We start from the raw sequence: 20,227 nt of genomic DNA, 5'->3' as shown, positions 1-20,227 counted from the left end.
TTATTTTTTCTACTTAGAGATATGTGCTACAAAGTGTAGTTCACAAATTTTAACTTTAATATCTCTTGCAAATTAAAAAAAAAATCAGCAATATGGCACAGTTTCTGCTAATATAAGAACACATGAACTAGTGTGAGCTAGAAATTTCCAGAGGAAATAAGCTAATGTAACTTTACAAATATAGGTTTTTTTTTTCTCTGTAGGTCAACTTCCAAAACCCATTATTTTTTTTTGCTACTTAAAATGTAATAGTGTTTAGTGTGAGAATTTTCAATTGAAACTGTTTTAAATACTGGTATTACTCCCATCTTCTTCCTTTGTACTTCTCATCTACTGAGCAGAGCTAGAGGAAGTAATGAAACTTTGCTGACTGGGTCTACTACAGATTTTTGTTAACTAAGCTCAACTGGTTTCTCACTGATATAGAGCTGTCCTTTATTCTCAGATCAGTTCAGGATCCCATTGACTAAGGTAGCTTGTAAAACTTTTCTCTTCCAGATCTCCCATATTGCCTCACCCCACTTTTCCCATTGATAACCTAGCTTTATACTATACTTTACACATATGAAAATAAAAAGTCCATTCTCAGTGAACGAACACTTCTTGCTAGTCTCAACATACATCTCCATTTGCTACCACCTTCTTTAGAAAACTGTCTTTTTTGTCATTCCCAGTGTCTCTATTTATAGATTAACAATAGTGAATAATTTTCTCTATTTATTTTAACACATTACTTTATGAATCATGTTGGGAGTGAAAAAGCAAAGCAAAAGGGAAAAAAACATGGGAGAGAGGAAAAAAAAACCAAAAGAGGAGTGAATATAGCATGTGCTGATTTACATTCAGTAAATCTTCAGTCTCCTTAGTTCTTTTTTTGGATGCAGTTGGCATTTTCTGTCAACTGTATTGGGATTGCTTTGGATCACTGAACCACTGAGAAGAATCAAGTCTTTTATAATTGATCATCGCACATTCTTGCTGTTAATGTATTCCTGGTTTTACTTGTTTCCCTCAACATCAGTTCTTGTAAATCTTACCAAACCTTTCAAAAATCAGCTTGTTCATTTTTTTCCTTAGAATAATAACATTCTGTTACCTTCATATACCACAACTTAGTTCAGCCATTCCCCAGCTGATGTGTATTTACTTATTTTCCAATTCTTTGCTACCGCAGAAAGAGCCATTATAAACATTTTTGCACATGTGGGTCTTTTTCTCACCCTTATGATTTCCTTGGAATACAGACCCAGTAATGGCACTGTTGGGTCAGAGGGTATGCACAGTGTGATAACCCTTTGGACATAGTTCTAGATTGTTCTTCAAAATGTTTGAATCACTTCACACCATTAGTGTCCCAGTTTTCTCACATCTCCAACATGTATCATTCTTTTCCTGTCATTTTAACCAATTTGAGAAATGTGAGGTGTTATCTCGGAGTTGTTTTAATTTGCATTTCTCAAATCTATAGTGATATAGAATATTTTTTCAATATTGAATAATTTTGAATCTTTTTTACTGGTTTCTTTTGTTGCTTATGAACATGCCCATGCTTCCTCCATTCTTCTTCTTTTTTTTTTTTTTTTGGCAAGGTACTCAGTTAAGTGCCAGGGTCACACAGCTAGTTAAGTGCCAAGTATCTGAGATTCTGAGATTGGATTTGAATTCAGGTCCTCCTGACTATCTGCTGAGCCACCTAACTGCCCTAACCTCATTTATTAAAAAAACTCACTAGATCTTCTCATCTTTTCTGATTATTATCTTATGTATCTTCTCTTCTCCAGCTAAGTTCCTTGATAAAGCTATGTATGCTGAATGCCTCCCTTTTTCCTCTTGTTCTCTAAACCTTCTTCAAGCTGGCTTCAGACATTATCATTGTTCTGAAGCTACTTTCTTCAACATTATTGATTGCCAGATCTAATTGTCTTTTCTCAATTCCAGTTCTTAACTTCTGCAGCATTTGATACTCTTGATCACTTCCTTCTAGTTCTGTCTTGATTGTCCAATTGCATCCCTGACTTCTACTTTTGAGCCTCTTCCTTGTATCTGACATAAATTCCCTTTCTCTGACTTGTCGTCTTCCTTTTTCCCTTTATACTATCTCATCATCTTCTGTTTATGCTAATGATTCCTAGATGTATATATTCAGCTTTAGTCTCTCTTCATTTTCAATTCAACTGCATTATCAGTTGCGGTTATGTTTTAATTTGAATGTCACTTTTGTACCTCAAACTCAACATGTCAAAAACGAGGATTCTTTTGTCATTATTAATGGTGTCACCATCCTTCCAGTTACTCAGGTTCACAACCTTTGCTTTAACTCTTACTCCTTATTCCATCTCGCAGGCATTTCTGTCTTTATATCTCCCACATCTTTTCTCCTCTTCTGTTCATACAACTACCACATTCCTCTTTTGCCCAAAAAAACCCTCCTGATTGGTCTTCCAGTTGCACTCAGTTTATCTTTTACAGTTACAAAAGTAGTTTTTTTAAAATCACCAATGTTACCCCCTTACTCAATAAAAGACTAGTGATGGTCCCTAGGATTGAATAGCATGCTTTGTCATACAAAGCTTGTTATAACCTAGCCCCTTCCTACCTTTCCAGTTTTCCCATTGCTTGTTCTTCACATTTTATCACAATCCAATTAGACTGGCCTATTTCCTATTCCTTGCACATGACATGTCCTCTGCATTCTCCAAACCTTTGACTTGCTATCTCTCATGCTTGGAATACATTCTTGTTGGGTCTCACTCTTGGAATCCCTGGTTCTTTTCAGGATTCAGCTCACACTGCCTTATATAGGAAACCTCCTGATCCTTGCCTTTCCCTCCACCTCCTTTTGCCTTCTCTGGGATTCATTCCATCTACTAAGGATTTTGGAGAGGTATTCATTTATATATATATGTAGTTTCCTCATTAGAATTAAGCTTCTTAGGGCAGAGACTGTTTTTTCTTTGTGTCACCAGCAATTTACATAGTATCTAGCGGGTAGTTATTAAATGCTTGATAAATGGTTGCCATTTGAAGAATTTACTGAGAAAAGCTAAATTGTTTGGGGGACTCTTAGGAAAAAAATCAATTTATGTTTTGCAGTAATAGAAAGAAATAGAAAGACCCCTTGGCACATTTTAGTAGAAAATGATTTGGGTTTAGGACTGGTAGTTGGGGAATTACCTGTGAACACATGGGCAATTCACTCAATCTCTTAATGCTCCAGTTAGATGAGATAAAAAGTAACATATACCCACTTACTCGCTGCCCCCCTCCCCCCATGTAAATGGTTACAAATTGAATAAAAAATGAATCAAGAAAAAATTGTTGTGTCAAGCATTAGGGATACAAATTTTAAGACAAAAAAATTATGTTTTTAGGGAGACCAAGGCCTGGGACGGAGGGGGAGATACTTATCATTGAGGTTTGTTTTAAGAGAGAGGGATTAAAATTTTATTTTTAGATACGATTCATTGATAGTAACAGTGTGACCTTGTTAGGTAAGTCAGTCAACTTCAATGAATAGAGTGTTCGGGCCTGGAATCAGGAAGACCCCGAGTTCAAATTTGACCTAAAATACTCAGTAGCTTTATGAACCTAGACAAGTCACTTTATTTCTACCTCAATTTTCTCTTTTGCAAAACAGGGATAACACCCCTATCTCTCAGGCATATTATATTATTGCTTATTCTTTTCCCTTCTGAATGTTCTAGGCCAGGACCTCATGGATTGTTCCTACTCATGACCCCTTTTTGCTTGAGAAATGGTCTGGAGTCTAAGCCCAAGTGTTGCTGGTAGTTTGTGCATATGCAGTGCAACGTGTGTTGGCTACCCATGCTACAGCGAAGTTACACAATGCAACATGGGCAAGCGCTTCTGAGAAGGCCTTGGATTCATTACCCATTTGATTTTGAATTAATTTTTGATCATTGGACTCAGAAAGCTTTTCTGTGGCATTTTTTGTAACCCCCACATTCAGTTATATGACCCCCATAAGATTGTGACTTACATTTTAAAAAGCTTTATTTTAGGCAATCTCTATAAGTTGCATACAGGGTGCTGTGCCTGCATTGATAGAAAGTGTTGGTTTCATCATTCAAATTGACTGAAAGAGAGAGACTATAAGTTCTCCCTGGGTGTATTGCTTATTTAAATAAGAAAAAAAAAAACTTATTTGATATAGCAAAATGTCACTCTGTCAGTCTGCTTTTTCCCATCTGCTTCCTTATAAATGTTAAGATCATTCCAGATTCCTTGAAAGTTAAAAAAGTAGAAATAGCCTTATTCTACAACCCTCTGATGACAAAGGGGAAGCCGATTGTTTGCCGAAGGTGTTTTGCTACAGTGATGCAGAATTTAAGGTGAGGGATTTTCTATGGATAGTGAGGTCCTCCAGATGTTTTATATGCTGATATTGCTGATTATATCAAGCAGATCATCTTGGAAAATATCTGTAACATCATATCGATAATTTCTTATGGACAATATTATTCCATTACATTTATGTATTACAGTTCTTTAGCCTATTCCCCAGTTTGCCCATCTTTTCTATGCCAATATTCTACCAGTGTGTGTGTGGCTGTAAGGTAATCAAAAATACTTATCATATCATAATTTATTAAAAATATCCCTTGCAAAGCAATGGAGAGGTGAGAAAACAGGCATTAGCATATTTTAACAAAAATAAAGAGCTTAAAGAAGAAAAAAAGAATAGAATGGCCTCCAGGAGTGTTTGATGGAAAAAGATGTTCTCACTTGGCCAAGACCCTAAGGTAACTAGAAAGTGAGGAAAGACTCTTTGCACATTAGTTGGACCCCTTGGTACATTTTGGTAGAAAATGATTTGGGTTTAGGACTGATAGTTGGGGAATTATCTGTGAACACATGGGCAATTCACTCAATCTCCTAATGCTCCAGTTAGATTAGATAAAAAGTAATATATACCCATTTACTCATGCCCCTCTCCCCCACCATGTAAATGGTTACAAATTGGATAAAAAAATGAATCAAGAAAAAAAAAGATTTGTTGTGTCAAGCACGGGGGATACAAATTTTAAGACAAAAAAAAAATTATGTTTTCAGGGAGACCAAGGCCTGGGTGGGGAGACATTTGAAAGCAGGTTATCTACATAAAAAATAATATAGGATAATACAGAATGAACAGGAGATAATCAATTGAAGGAATGCCTGGTCATTAGGAAGAAGAGGAAAGGTTTCTTTTTCTGAAAAACTATTTTTAATACATTCCTTTTGAATCATGTTGGGAGAGAAAAATCAGAACAAAAAGGAAAAATCATGGGAGAGGAGAAAAAAAAAGAAAAAAGAAGTGAACATAGCATGTATTGATATACATTCAATCTTAGTTCTTTTTCTGGATGCAGATGGCATTTTCTATCCAAAGTATTGGGATTGCTTTGGATCACTGAACCACTGAGAAGAAAGAAGCCTTTCATCACACATTCTTGCTATTACTATATACAAAGTATTCCTGGTTCTGCTTGTTTTGTTCAGCATCAGTTCATGTAAATCTTTCCAGGCCTTTCTAAAATCACCTTGTTCATTTTTACAGAACACTAATATTCCATTACCTACATAAACTACATCTTGTTCAGCCATTCCCCAGTTGATGTGCACCTACTTTGGGTATCCAATTCTTTGCTACCACAAAAAGAGCTGCTACAAACATTTTTACACATGGGGATTCTTTTCCCTCCTTGATTTTCTTGGGAATTTTTGCAGAATTTGATAGCACTTTGAATAGAAGGATAACAGGATGGAACTTTTCCTTAAGGAAGATCACTTTGGCAGCTCAGTGGATGTTAGAATGTAGTGGAGAGGACCTTAAAAAGCAGACAGACCTACCAGCAGGCTATTATAATACAATATATTATAATAATAAAGGCAATAAAATAATAAAAAATAATATAATAAAAATTATAATAATAAAAAATATTATAATAATAAAAATAAATAAATGTGATAAGGGCTTGTACTATACTGGTGGCAATGTCAGGGAAAAAGGAGGTGTTCAGAAGATGTTAGGAAGGGAAACTGATAGGGCTTGGCAACAAATCATATGTTGAATGGGACAGAAAGTGAAGACAACTCAGTTGCTACCATGGGAACTGGGAGAATGGGTATTGGGGATGCAAAGTCAAGCCGTCTTTACCCACAAGGAGCTCATGTTATTAGGTGTGATCCTGAAAAATCTTAGGTGGAAAATGATGCAGGAACTAGGGATTTAGAGGTAGAAGTGAGCTGAGAGGAATGGAGAACAGCCATATGATAGAAACATGATCTTATCTGTGAGGAGCAGCAAGTAAACCAGTATGGCTATATGCATAGAAAAAGAGGAAGGATTTCTATTTTTTAATTCCTGGAGGTAAGAAGATCATGAGAGTTTTTTGAATAGGGGGCTTTGATGGCTTTATGGAGTATGAATTGGAATGGGGAGAGACTTGAGGCATCCAGACCATTTAAAATGGCTGTTAACGATAGTCATAGAAAGAGGGTGATTCTGATTAGTGCCTGAGTTACACTGCTGGATATGAGTGGAAGAGGGGACCTATTCCAAAAGGTGTAGAGAGAGATAGAAGTTGAGATGAATGAAACTGAAGAACTGAGGATTACACTAACGTTAGAGAAGCTTGGGTGATTTGGAGCCTTGAATAGTAATAGGGAAATTTGGAAGAGGAGTGTGTTTCAGGGAAAAGAATTTGAAATATCCATGGAATGTCCCGTGTGAACTATCCAGGAGGCTTTTGGTGAAGAAACTGCTAGGATAGATTAGGGTTGATAAATAGATTTTGGTCATTCACAAGGATGGTATTTGAACTCATGGGATCCAATGAGGTTACCAAGAGAGGGAACAGAGAGAAAAGAGTAGAAGTCTTTGGACAAAACACTTTTGGCTTAGAACACTACCACTGTTAGTTGGCAAGACAGTAAACCAGCAGGTGATACTAAGGAGCAGTCATGTCCATAGAAAGAGAACTAGGAGGGAGCAATGCCGGGAAAATCCAGAAAGGAAAGAATATCTAGGAAAAGAAAGTGGTCAGCATCAAAGGCAGAGATTAAAAGATAGGAGGATGGAAATTTGCTTAGTAATTTTGGAGAGATTTACTGGGTTTTAAAGAAAAAATAATTTAACAATTAGTTAAATATTTTTAAAACATTGTTTTCAAGTTTTGAACAATTTTTTTCTCTCTCACCTCCCTTCAAAGAAAAACAACTCATAACAAGTATACATATAAACAAATTTTTGAAAAGTTGTATGTGAAGCACAAGATTAGAGGCTACAGAGGATACAAAAATGACTAAAAATTTACTGAAATAGTGAAGAGGTTTTCTCATCATGAGTCTGAAGTCAGCATTACAGGAGTGTTGTGCAAAATTCATGGGTGAGGAAATCAAAGAGTTGAAGAAACTCTTAGAAGGAGGCTTGAGATCCAACTTGCCTCATGGTGAGTGAGCATGTAAAGAAGTGAGCAGTGATTGAAGAGTTAAATATGCTTCTTTTTGAAAACAATCACCTACTAGATTGAAGGTATCTTGTAATCAGTAAAACCTTGGCTCCTACCTATTGTATATCGATTTAGTGATAATAGGCAAGTCACTGAAACTTTCAACCTCCCAGGAACCTTTCTAAACTATACATACAGATTACAGATAGATTGTGTTTATTAGACGGCATTCTTCTCCTCCCTTCCCCAAATCATAGGTCCAAACCAAAAGTAGATTGTTATTTCAAGGTAAATGCAATAAACAAAGAAATGTGAGCAATAATTTGCTATTAGATTGCGAACAGGTAGAATTGCCATACACTGTTACTTTACCCATCTTTAATAAGTTCAATGTCACTTCGAAAAGAGGTGTCTGGTGTCCCCCCAAAGTTTAAAAATAAGAATAGCTTCACGCAGTTTAACTTTTTAAAATCAGTAACTTCGATAAAAACATAATTAGTATATCTATCAGAATTTTAATGAACCCCCAAAGCTGGGAAAAATAGCAGAGACAAGCGTCAGAAATGGTTTGACAGTGGGATAAGCCGAAGGGCATCCAGTGAGTCAAACAGGGTAATGAAATTCCTAAATATCATACCTTCTAGGAGTGATTGAAGGAACCAAGCATTTTTCTCTTGGACAAAAGAAACATGGAGACATGAGAAGCAGTCTTTTGTTTCCCAAAGGTTGGCCTATGAAAGAGGGATTTACCTTGTTTTGGTTGTCCCCAGAACTTGGAGCTTTAGGTAGAATTTACATAAGAACAGATTTAGGCTTTCCATAAGGAAAACTTAATAATTAGAACTCTCCCAGAGTGTTTAATTAAGGAATATCTCCAACATGTTTATGGGAGACCGCTTGTGAAGAATTTTTGAGAAGATGTGGGCAATAGTTGAACAGAATGAAAATATTTGAATGGGTTCAGTTCATTTTAAATTCAACACACATTGTTTATCGAGATCTTTGGTTGGGAGTTATCCTCCTTGTTGAGATGACAAATATCTTGAATTGATAATGTCTTAATGCTCCTCATTTCTCCCCACAAAAAAAAAAGCCTGCCCTCTCCATGTGATTGAATGGCTCTTCTAGAACCTCCTTTAAGATGTCCAGGATATCTGTCTCATTTATCTCCATTGCTCAGGACTTCCTCTAGGGTGCTACTCCATTGATAACCTTGTTCTCCTCGTTACCACCCCTTCCCCCCCCAGTTTTCTTGTATATGTTGTTTTTCTACATTCAATTATAAATTCTTTTAGGGTAGGAACTGTTTTCCTCCTTATATTTGTATTCCTATTTTCTTTGCAAAGTGTTTGGCACATACTGAGTGCTTGGTGATTGAGTATTCAGCCTACTATATGAAATGCATTATATCAGGCCATTGAATAAGATATTTTAGAATAGGGATTCTTAGTCTTTTGGCAGTTGGTTATACCTTGTAAATGCGTTCCTTCTCAGAACAATGTTTTTTAAATGAAAGGAATGCTAAATTTCAATTAGAAATTGAAAATAAAATGTAATTTTTTTCCATCTAAATTCATACACAGATGCTAGGTAAAGAATGCCTTCAAGTAAAGGTCCCTGTCTTAGAAGGAATTTCAGGTCCCTTTCAGCATCCATATTTTGAATACTGAATTAATAAAAATATACATTGTTGGGAAGGGTAAACCATTATTTGAGTTTTTTTGGAAACAAAATAAAACTTTAATAGAAGTTTTATGTTAGATAAAGTGAATTTATGGGTAAACACTAGAAAATCTTAAAGCTCCATATATATATGTTAATATGCTTTTAATTTGAAAATGAGGTTGTTTATTACATAATTGCAGAAAAGGCAGCTCAGGGGATGGTAGTTAGAGAGCTCTCCTTGGAGCCAGTGTCAAGTTCAAGAAGTGCCTTCAGGATACATAACTGTTAAAAGAAAATTACGAGAATGCTTATAGTTTTCTTAGAATGTTTATACAACACAGTAAGTTATATTAACCTTTCTGGGTTTAATATCTTTTGCTATTTGTAAGAATTGTAATTATGTCTGTTTTGAAAAGTGACTATGCTTTTTAGTTCTGTTTTATCTGCCACTTTTAAGTCTCAATTTTAATTTCCTAAATACATGCAGTATCTTAGTATTTTTCCTTATACTTTAAAAGACTACTATTTTCAAATTTCATTTAAAGGAATATCCCATCTACTCTAGATTTCAGGTGTGTAATTTTTATAGATGCAATATTTATTATATTTAACATTGGTGTTGAATTCTCCATTGAAGGTCCTCCCTTGATGTTCATTTTAGTATGGAGATAATCCAGGCTTCTTGAATGTTATTCCAGAATAGAGCAAATACTCTGGCAGGCTATACTTTTGAGTACAGATTAAACCCTTTGAGTCCAATCTGAAATTATAGAATATGTCTTTTATCATAAGACCCACTGAGCATCTTTTTTTTTTTTTTTTTTTTTTTTGGATGAGGCAATTGAGGTTAAATGACTTACCCAGGGTCACACAGCTAGGACGTGTTAAGTGTTTGAGGCCATATTTGAACTCAAAGTCCTCCTGACTTCAAGGCTGGTGCTCTATCCACTGCACCACCTAGCTACCTCTCTTAGCATCATTTTTTGAAAGACTAACCGCCAGTTTGACTAGTGGATGTACATATACTAAGTCATAAGGGGGGGAGTATAGCAATCTGTGTTGAGCAGGGATTCCTCACATTGACAACGTAGATAGATATCTATATCTGTATATAGTATCTAGATTTAGTTTAAGCTGTAATATTGAATTGACTTCATTGTTTGTCCAGGTAGATATTATATCAGTCTTAAGAAAATAATAACCACACAGTTTAACTGCTGTTTAGTAAAGTTGTTTTTTGTTTGGGTTTTGACCAGTCTATTCCTTCATAGGACATAAGTAATAAATAAAACAAAACTGGAATAGGCCTTCTGTTCTACTTAGCATAGATTGTTATTTTGTTAGAGGGAAAAGGCTACTTATAAGATTGCTTTAGAAATACTTTAAAGTGAGGGGCAGCTAGATGGCATAGTGGATAGAGCTCTAGCCCTGTACTCGGGAAGACCTGAGTTCAAATTTGGTCTTAGTCCTAGCTGTGACCCTGGGCTAAGCCACTTGACCTCCAGTTGCTTTAGCACAAAATAAATAAACTATAAATAAATAAAGAGTAGACTACTACCATACAGAATGAATCACATTTGTTCTGTAATTGTACTTGAATAGTAGTTACTTAAACTGAAACTCTTAGGAATTTTTATGTGTCTTATGGCTCGGTATTAATTTTTTTTCATTCTATTAGTAGAAAACTTAAAGTTTTTTTTTAAATGAATTAATCAGCAGATAGTTTTAAAAATGTTTGCAAAAACGTAACTACTGATGTAACTGAGTAAAAGTAATTGCCTACTTTTTTTGTTCAGTATTTGTAACATATACATTGGGATCTAGAATTTAGGGTCTTGCTTAAACATTTGTAACTAAAAAAAAAAATAGTTTTCTTGCCCATCAGTTTTCACCTGATTATTGTGATTGATGTAATCCCAGTAAAAATGCTTTATATATAAGCACTTACTTTACATGATGGCAGATTGGACGTAGCAAAAAAGGGGGAAATGCTATGTACTTCCAGGAATACATATTCTTGATTGTTTATTGTAATTACCAAGGAGGAGTTTCTGATCTAATAATAAATATTAGTTAAGAAGAATAGTAGCTGAGTGATTTCTTTGGGTTGTTATTATTAAATGTGGACATAGATGTTAACACAGATGGAAAGATTGTTTTAAGGAACTGGAAATATTTACTTTGGAGAAGACAATAAGGGTGTGCATGAGACACACATATACATATACCCTCTTCCTCCACTCCCCACACCCTATGATGACTGCCTTCACACATTTAAAGGATTGTATTTAGAAGAGGAATTAGATGTCCTCTTGGTCCAAGAGGACAAGATTAGAAATGATGGGTAGAAGTTGCAAAATAAAAATTTTGGGTAACAGATTTAAGATTTAGAAACAGATTTAAGATTGATTTAAGAAAAAAACTTAACAGTGAAATGACCTGTTGGGGAGATAGCAAGTTCCCCTTTACTGGGCATATTCCCTGGATAAAATAATGTCTCCCAAGATACTTTGCTGAATAATATTAATACTTTGTGTTTATTATCTTTAAAAAAATTTAATAGTATTTTATTCAAAAACATGCAAAGATAATTTTCAGCATTTACTTTTGCAAAACCTTGTTTTCCAAATTTTTCTCCCTCTCCCCCTCATTCCTTCCTAAGATAACAGTCAGATATAGGTTAAACATGTGCAGTTCTTCTAAACATATTTCTATATTCAACATGCTGTACAAGAAAAAATCAGATCAAAAGGGGAAAAAAAATGAGAAAAAAACAAAAAAGGTGAAAATACCATGTTTTGATCATATACAGCCTTCATAATTCTCTCTCTGGAAGCAGATGGCTATTTCCATCCCAAGTCTATTGGAATTGCTCACCTGCCTCATTGTTAAAAGAGCCAAATCCATCACAGTTGATCATCACGTAATCTTATATAATGTTCTCTTAGTTCTGCTCACTTCATTTAGTGTCAATTTATATAAATCTATAAGTCTTTCCAGGCTTTTCTGAAATCAGTCTGCTCATCATTTTTTGTTAATCCATTGCATTCATACACCAAAACTTACTTAGCTGTTCCCTAGCTAATGGGCATCCACTCAATTTCCATTTCCTTACCACAATAAAAAGGGCTCTTAGAAACATTCTCCCCCCCCCCACACACACATTTAAGTCCTTTTAACTCTTTTTTGATCTTTTTGGGATACAGACCTGACAGAGACATTACTGGATCAAAGGGTGTGCACAGTTTGATAGCTCTTTGGGCATAGTTCCAAATTGCTCTTCCAAATAGTTGGATCAGTTCACAACTCTGCCTACAATGCATTTCAGTTTTCTCACATCCCCTCCAACATTTATCTACTTTTCCTGTCATTTTAGCCATTCTGAGAAGTGAGTAGATATCTTCTATTTATACAATGCTTTTAAACTTTGTCAGAGGTAAAGATAAATGGACTACATGTCATTTTATGTTCATAAAGACTCTGATTATCTTGTTCCTAATGAAGAGTTCTTTTACTCTGTTGTCTCTTATATGGTTTCCTGAATTATATAGATAATTCACAGAATTTTTATTCTTTGGAGACCATTATATCCTATGGGTCACTTGTCTACAGGAACACCTTGAGAATGTTGGCATTAAAAATTGTACTTCATTGAAGTTTTCTAATTGGTGATCCAACCACTTTCCTTTTTTGATTTCTGTGTATGATTTGTATAAATGGATTTCATTACTTTAAAAAAAAAAAGACTATGAGGATAAGTAGGACAGGTGCTGAAAATCAGAATCATAGGATTGTGATTTAAGGGAATATTCTCCAATACTCAAAGGATATATGATCTCATGATTTTATAAGCTCTCTCCAGTGATTCAGGGGTCCATTTAAAGTATCAGGGAATTTTCTCAATTTCTGCTGACATCTTGAGAGGATACTAGTGGAAAATCATACTTGTGTGTCATCCTTTCCTCTGAAACATCCATCTCTTCTTGTCGTACATTTTCATGATGACACCTTTCCTTTGAAATTCCTTATTACTTATGTGTTAAAGCCTGCTTATACCTACCATAAGCCTTTCCATCACTCTTTCTGTGATAATTCACAGAATTTTTATTCTTTGGAGACCATTATATCTTATGACTCACTTGTCCTACAGCATCACCCTGAGAATTAAAAATTGTACTTCATTGAAGTTTTCCTACTGGTAATCCAACCACTTTCCTTTTTCCTGTTTAATTCAAACATTTATGTCTATATTATCTATCCGTGTGTGTGTGTGTGTGTGTGTGTGTGTGTGTGTGTACCCATTGATGGATAAGTAGTAAATATTCTTCATCCAGTTGCTATTTTCTGTGAAGATAAGCCAAACTCTTTTGACTAATTTTTGAGATACTGAAGTGCTTTTGATAAAACCAGCACTTTTTGATAAATCCATTCATAGGCAGGAGCATTTGGATGATCAAACCAACTATACAGAATTATCCTTCAGTGTAGACTAGTTGATCTTCATCACAGTGAAGAACAAACATCTTTGGTTAGAATCTGTCATTGTTTTATGACTTGTCTGATGCGCTAATTCAAGAGTTATTGAGTATTTTATTTTTGTTATTGTCTTTCAGGGAATTTTGAATGATTTTGATGTATGGATGAAAGGAAACTTTTCTCAGGAAAGTTGGAGGGAGTTGTGAGAAAATCTTTTTTTCCATGCTGTGTTCCTTACTCCCTTTGTGATTGAGGCCTATTACCTCATCTATGAAATAAGAGGATTGATTGAATGGTTTCTTAAGGTAGTTTAAAAAAAATAATCTGAAAAATCCCAAGATTCTTGATTGAAATGAGAACCTGGTATTAGTATTAGTTGGAAAATTAAATATGAAAAATTGTTTCCCTCCATTTTTATAATTAAATTCAAAAAGTTTTGGTCCTGGTGTGAAGAGATTTCCTTCTGTTTGCAAAGAAAAAATCCTTTTTCAGGTTTTATTTAGGCCCAAATTTTAGCCAGCAAGACTGCAGACTCATCTAGCTATGTTCCAAAGGCTGGTCATAAGATGATTTTATTTTTTTCAGTTAAAAGAGTGGAAGGAAATGCTTTATTAAAGTGTGGAGATTTGATGTGCATTGGTGGAAGGAGGAATAATTTATGTTGATGAAATTATAGATACTCGAAATATTGAAGGAAAGAATTATTTATGAACCTTTCTCTCCTACATTTTAAGAATAGTTTGTAAGGGCAACTTCTGACTTAAAAAACCTCCTCACACATGGTTTATAAGAATTGGCTACACTTATTCCCAACCCTGTTCTAGAGAGAGGAGAAAGAATGACTATTTGCTATGGGAACCATTGTGTGGGGGAAAATCATTTTAAGAGAATGAATTATAATCTGAAGAATTAAAGAAGCAGGATGAATTTGTAGGTCCTGACCTTGGGGAAATCAGGTAAGGCTAGCTTTTGTTTTTTCAGTGGCACACTTGGTCTCTCTTTTTTTTCCCTCCCTTTTATTTCTGAATTTTTTCCATTCTTATTTCCCTGTGAGAAGTTTTACCAAGAAGAAGTTTATTTGGAACGATGGGAAATCTTTTTTAGGAAAGGCTTGTTGAGAAATTGGTACTTTGGTGTGAATTAGTTCAATTGGATTATTTCCCCCTTATGTTTACTTACTGCAAAGGATAAGAATTTTGAATGGGGGAGAAGTGGCAGATTATTTTGGAGGATAGAATACTTTGGGTTATTGGGCAGGCCTAGGTTGAGTAATAATGTTGAGAACAGTTTTTCAATAGAGAGCTCAGAAGGAGGGGAGTTAGATAGAAGATAGATAAATATGCCCATTCTGCACTTTGGAAAGTAAAAGACATTTCTCTTATTTCATATTCTTTTACTTTCCATTCTCCTATTCTCAAGATTCAGGTTAATATGATTATTATTACTGTAGATTTATTATGGTTGTCCTGTATGAGTACTTTTTTTTTTTGGAAAATATTGTATTCCCATAATATTTTCATTACCAGAATAAGCTCTATATGCAGTGGTTTGCTAGATTTTTAACAATCAGTTCTCTGCAAAAATATGTAGGAAACAATTTTAAGTTTAAATTGCACGTTGAGCATTTTCTCCAGCAATTTAAATCTAAACAGTAAATAACAGTGAATCAAGCTTTGATTTGTAGCACTTACTGAGTTCTCATGTGTAAATATGATCACTGAAAAATTTAACAGTTAGCTCATTTCAAGCATGTTCTTAGGACAGACACCCTTCCTTGTGTAATATTTTTGTAATTTTTACTTTTGTAAAAGATTTTTTGAAAACTTATGGATTTTGGGCACTTGCAAAATGTGAACAACCAATGATGAATCTTCTCTTTCTGAATTATATAAGAGATGGGTGTGGAGCAAGAGTTTAATTCTGTTATTAATGTCACATCCTAATAATTGATGTCTATTGATCTTTCCCTCTATTTTGTACTAATACGAGTATGTAAGAAAAAGAGGATAGAAGTATGGGAGGATTAGAGTTCTGACCACTTTCATGGTGGTAGGTGTTTACTGCTTTTTTTTCCTTTGGGAGTAGTGGGGGGATGGTCTAATTTTTTATTTCTTAAGCTGATGATGCTAAGAGGCTAAAGCTGCTAGGCTCTTTGGGAGTAAGAAGGCTTGCTTTGGTCTTCATGTTTATGCAAACTATAAATTTCATCAAATTGGTCTACTTCCAACTTTGATTTTAAAATGATCAAAGGTTGTTACCTTAGCTGAATTTTAAATCTTTTTTTTTTTTTTTTCCTGAGGCAATTAGAGCTAAGTGACTTGCCCAGGGTCACAGAGCTAGGAAGTGTTAAGTGTCTGAGACCAAATTTGAACTCAGGTCCTCCTTACTTCAGGGCTGGTATTCTATCCACTGTGCCTAGCTGTCCCGATCTTTCTAAAATCTTAATCATTAAGCTTTTAAATCATTCTAACATTCACAAGAATTGCCTGAGTCACTACTAAAATATTTTTTAGAACATATTTTTCTTTTTTTTAATTCTTTTAGTTAGTATAATTAAACTTGTCTGTATTATAGTCCTGTTTAATAGATTTAGGTGTTTGATAATGGGCATGTTCTACCTTATATAAATAATTTTTTTGAGCTAGAAAATATCCTTAGAAATTATTTTAATCTCATTTTTTTTACTCAAACAGTCTTTTAGAGTTGGAAATGCCTCTGAAATCTTATTACTAAATGAGTCAGTTTTTTGAGTTGGGAGGTGAGATAGTTGCACTACCAAGCTCAAGTTGATAGCTTTTTAATTTAAGATTGTTCAGAAAATTTTGGATTATGTAAATTAACTCTGTGACTACATAAAGTGATTTTAACTTAATTGGAGCTTGTTTTTATCCTTTACCAATGCATACAGCTATTGGGGGAGGAAGGGGAAGAGGGCACTAATGACAGACTAAATGTGCTTTGGAACCTGAATTGTAATGGGGCTGTCTCTAAACCTGACCTTCTCGTTAGAATAAGGAGGTTAAATTAGATTAAATGAGAAGGGACAGAGGTAAACAATTTATTACTTTATTAATTAAAATAATCTGTCTGCCTTCAGGCATTTGGGGGGAAAGGAATCATTTGTAAGCAGGACTCCAGACTATCCTCTCTCTCAGTCTGGTCTATTCTTTTCAAATGATTACTGTTTTCTCTGAGCTCTTCTTAGGAATCCTTCTAGACTCTTTCTGAGGACCTCATTTCTTTTCCCAGGTGTTAGGTGTAATACCTCCCATGCTGATGGGTTTGTGCATAATATTAAGACTCTTCAGCCCAGAAACCCATCCTTTACCCCACAGGTTGCTAGCCAGTCACATTAAAAGAGTGCTTGGACAAGGAACTGGGAACATGGTACCAGCAGACTTTGAATCAGAGGGACAAGCAGAATTGTGGGTCTGCCATGTATTGCATGACACAGTTACTTCATCTTAATTTTCTTGTACTAGGTAGTCTGTATGGCCTTTCTTCTCCGTAGAAGCCTTTCTTTTCCCATTAAAAAAGAGAGAAGGGTAGGTTTAGAGATAGATCAGGCTATAAGTGATGCTTTGGATTAGGTTGGGAGTTTGAGTAGCTTTCCAAATAATTTAGTTAATTGGCTTCCCAGTTGTGAATCTCTGGGGGTTTTATATGCTCTCAGGAGAGACTTGGCCATTTTCTTTTGTGCAGACCTGCTTTGTGTCACTTTCACTATTTTGGAAAAATTAGTGTACCACCACCACCTTCATTGGCATGGATGAATTGAACTGATTATTAATATATGCTCACCGGATTGGGAAAAATCAATTCCAGAACCTGAAATTGATAGATGTAATTTTGGAGTTATTTCAGAGGAGAATTTTGTATAGATTATTTCAGTATTCTTTTTAGCAGCTTTAATTTGTTTTGGATGAGATTTTCATAAATTTTGATATTGATAGCTTTAATTTTTTATGTGTAATACGCTTAATCCTGATTTGAAGGACTTTTGAAGACCATCTTGTAAAATAAATATTTAAGATATCTTGGGTATTTGGACATTTTAGAAGATCTTGATTTTTTTGTTAATTGTTCTTGAATGTTGATGTTAGCACAAATGATTTTAATTTTAAGTTCTAAATTTCTGAATCTTTAAAAATTTACATAAAAATAGTCATTTGTTAAAATACTCATAACAGTAAAATAACTGATGCTTTTTGTTGCTTCTGTAAACCATAAGCTTTATATTATTTTTTACTTTAAAAGATAAGCTTTGTCGTTTTAAAAAGCAGTGAAATGTAGCATTACTAAAGTAGTATAATGAGCTGGGCTTGGAGATTGGAACATCTGACTTTGAATATAGACTCAGATACTTATTAGCTGTGTTATCCTGGGCAAATCACTTTTCTGTTTACGTCAATTCCCTCATTTGTAAAATGAAGATATTACTAATACTTATCTCCCAGGGTTGTAAGGAGCAAATGAGGTAATGATTGTAAAGCATTGGCCTTGGTGTAGGGTGTATATAAATGTTAGCTGTTATCATCATCATCATTTATCATTAAAACAATTAGTACTAGCATTTTAGTTAAAGTTTCTAAATTACAGATTTCTGAAAGTCATTAAAAGATTGATGATATTCATTCCTCAACTTGCCTTGTATAGAGATTGTGAGAATTAATTTAAAGGAATTCTGATAAAATAATTATGTTAATTTAAGCATGAATGCTAAGATATTTAAAACCTATATAGTGTTTAAATTTATGAATATTTAGAAGTACATGGTATTTTGCCATGGTATGCCAAATTTATAACTGTAATATGTTGCACATAGTAGGCAATGTATGTATTTTAAAAATAAAACATTTAAACATATTTTATCTTTTAGGCGAGGTTTAAATCCACCACATAGGGTGAAGTCCATCTCTATGACAACATTCACACAACAGGAAATTGAATTTCTCCAAAAACATGGAAATGAGGTAAGTACTTTAAAAATTGGTTATTGTTATTTGGTTTAAATAAAATAAAAGTCACTTTATATAGAAAGTTCTTTTTTATTTAAAAATGATTTTAAAATTTGTTAGAAAGTACATTTGAGATCTTAGTTATGAACATTATACCTAAAACATTACAGGTGTTACATATGATATTTTAAATTTTATTTCCTAAAAAGACTTTTAAAGAGATTTTTCTTTTAGGGTACTTGTCTTCTTAGTTTTAAAAGCTAAAAACAGGAAGAGAAGAAACTTTATTTAGGCTTATACACTTTTTAAAACTATGGGTATAATTAAACTCTTAAAAGTTTTTTCTTAACTGCACGTTGGATGTTTTCTTTAAACCTATATTGAATTTGGTTTTATTGTTAATGGGCCTTACTAGAAACAACTGTGGTGAAGTGAGAGTAAGATTGATGATTATGAACTAAGAGTTTAGAATATGGGGAAAGTGTTGGTGGATCATTCTATTCTTTTTCACTCACCTTTAGATAGCTTTCTTAAAGCTCTTATATTCCTTTGCTTGTGGCATTGTGAGAGTGTTTGCATAGTCAGTAGTCATGTTGATGGTGAAACCATCTGAAGGGAAGCCTAACTTTGCTTTTGTTGGTGATCATTGGTTCTGAATATCCAAACTAGAACCAACTCCTGTCTCTCAGTAAGTTTTACTTACCTGGTTCAATATGTGAAATTTTTATTTTAGTGTAATTCTTAAAGCAGGGAAAGTAGCCATATAGATTAATGGGTCAGCTTTGGAATTGGGATGACCTCTGTTAAATCCCACTTATGTTAGAGGATAATGGCAGGCCTTTAAAAACTTTTGATAGTAGTCTTTCTCCAGTGCTTCCAAGATTTGCAAAATGCTATATATACATTCTTATTTGATGCTAGCTTTATGATCATGGGTATATGTCATTTAAAACCCTGAATACCCTTGGTTACTCCATCTTATAGGAGTTCTCTATCCTGAATAATCAATCATAGATGAGTACAAAATCAAAAAACTTCAATTTTTCACTGGTGTAACCCTTTACAAAATGAGTAGTTATTCACTAAGGGAGATGATCATAATCAGTGTATATGATAATGGCTTTAAGAATCAAAAAGGGGCCAGCTAGATGGCACAGTGGATAGAGCACCAGTAAGTTAGTGAGTTCAGATCTGGCTTCAGACACTTTAACATTTCCTAGCTGTGTGACCCTGGGCAAGTCACTTAACCCCAATTGCCTCAGCCAAAAAAAAAAAATCAAAATACTTTGTTTTTTATACTTTGTATAATTCAAGACTGCCTGTGATTTTTCAGCTCGTATTAGTAGAGCCTAGCATGATTTGCCATTTTTCCTCTTTGTCAACTTTGTCTCTAATAGATCCACACTATTTTGTTTTTTACTTTTTATTAACACAGTTATGCCACGTCAATTAGCTTCAGTGTATTTTTAAGTGCTTCTGATTTTGGTTGCTATGTTTCCATTTATTATATTGTCACTTCTTGTTATCATTCTCCACACATGTTAAATTCAGAGTAGCTATATCACACTAATCATTGCTTTAATGATGGTAGATTGTTTCATGATTTTGGGGAGATTGGCTTTTTATTTAGTGTTGCATTTTCATAGTTGAATGTCAAATCAATAGCTACATGGT

General features: G+C 34.3%; 1 protein-coding gene across 6 annotated transcripts in view; it reads left to right on the top strand.

Annotated features, from left to right (window-relative positions):
- Positions 1-20,227, top strand: part of AGFG1 (ArfGAP with FG repeats 1) — an 85,748-nt gene that overhangs the window by 2,904 nt on the left and 62,617 nt on the right. For all 6 annotated transcript variants that reach the window (XM_051983392.1, XM_051983387.1, XM_051983390.1 and 3 more), the window contains exon 2: positions 18,475-18,568. In XM_051983392.1, the coding sequence (XP_051839352.1) occupies positions 18,475-18,568 (94 nt within the window). The remainder of the gene's footprint in view (positions 1-18,474; positions 18,569-20,227) is intronic.

Source organism: Antechinus flavipes, chromosome 3, assembly GCF_016432865.1.
Source record: "Antechinus flavipes isolate AdamAnt ecotype Samford, QLD, Australia chromosome 3, AdamAnt_v2, whole genome shotgun sequence".
NCBI classification, from domain to species: Eukaryota; Metazoa; Chordata; class Mammalia; order Dasyuromorphia; family Dasyuridae; genus Antechinus; species Antechinus flavipes.
Note: the sequence above shows the minus strand (reverse complement) of the source record. Positions and strands in the feature narration are given on the sequence as shown.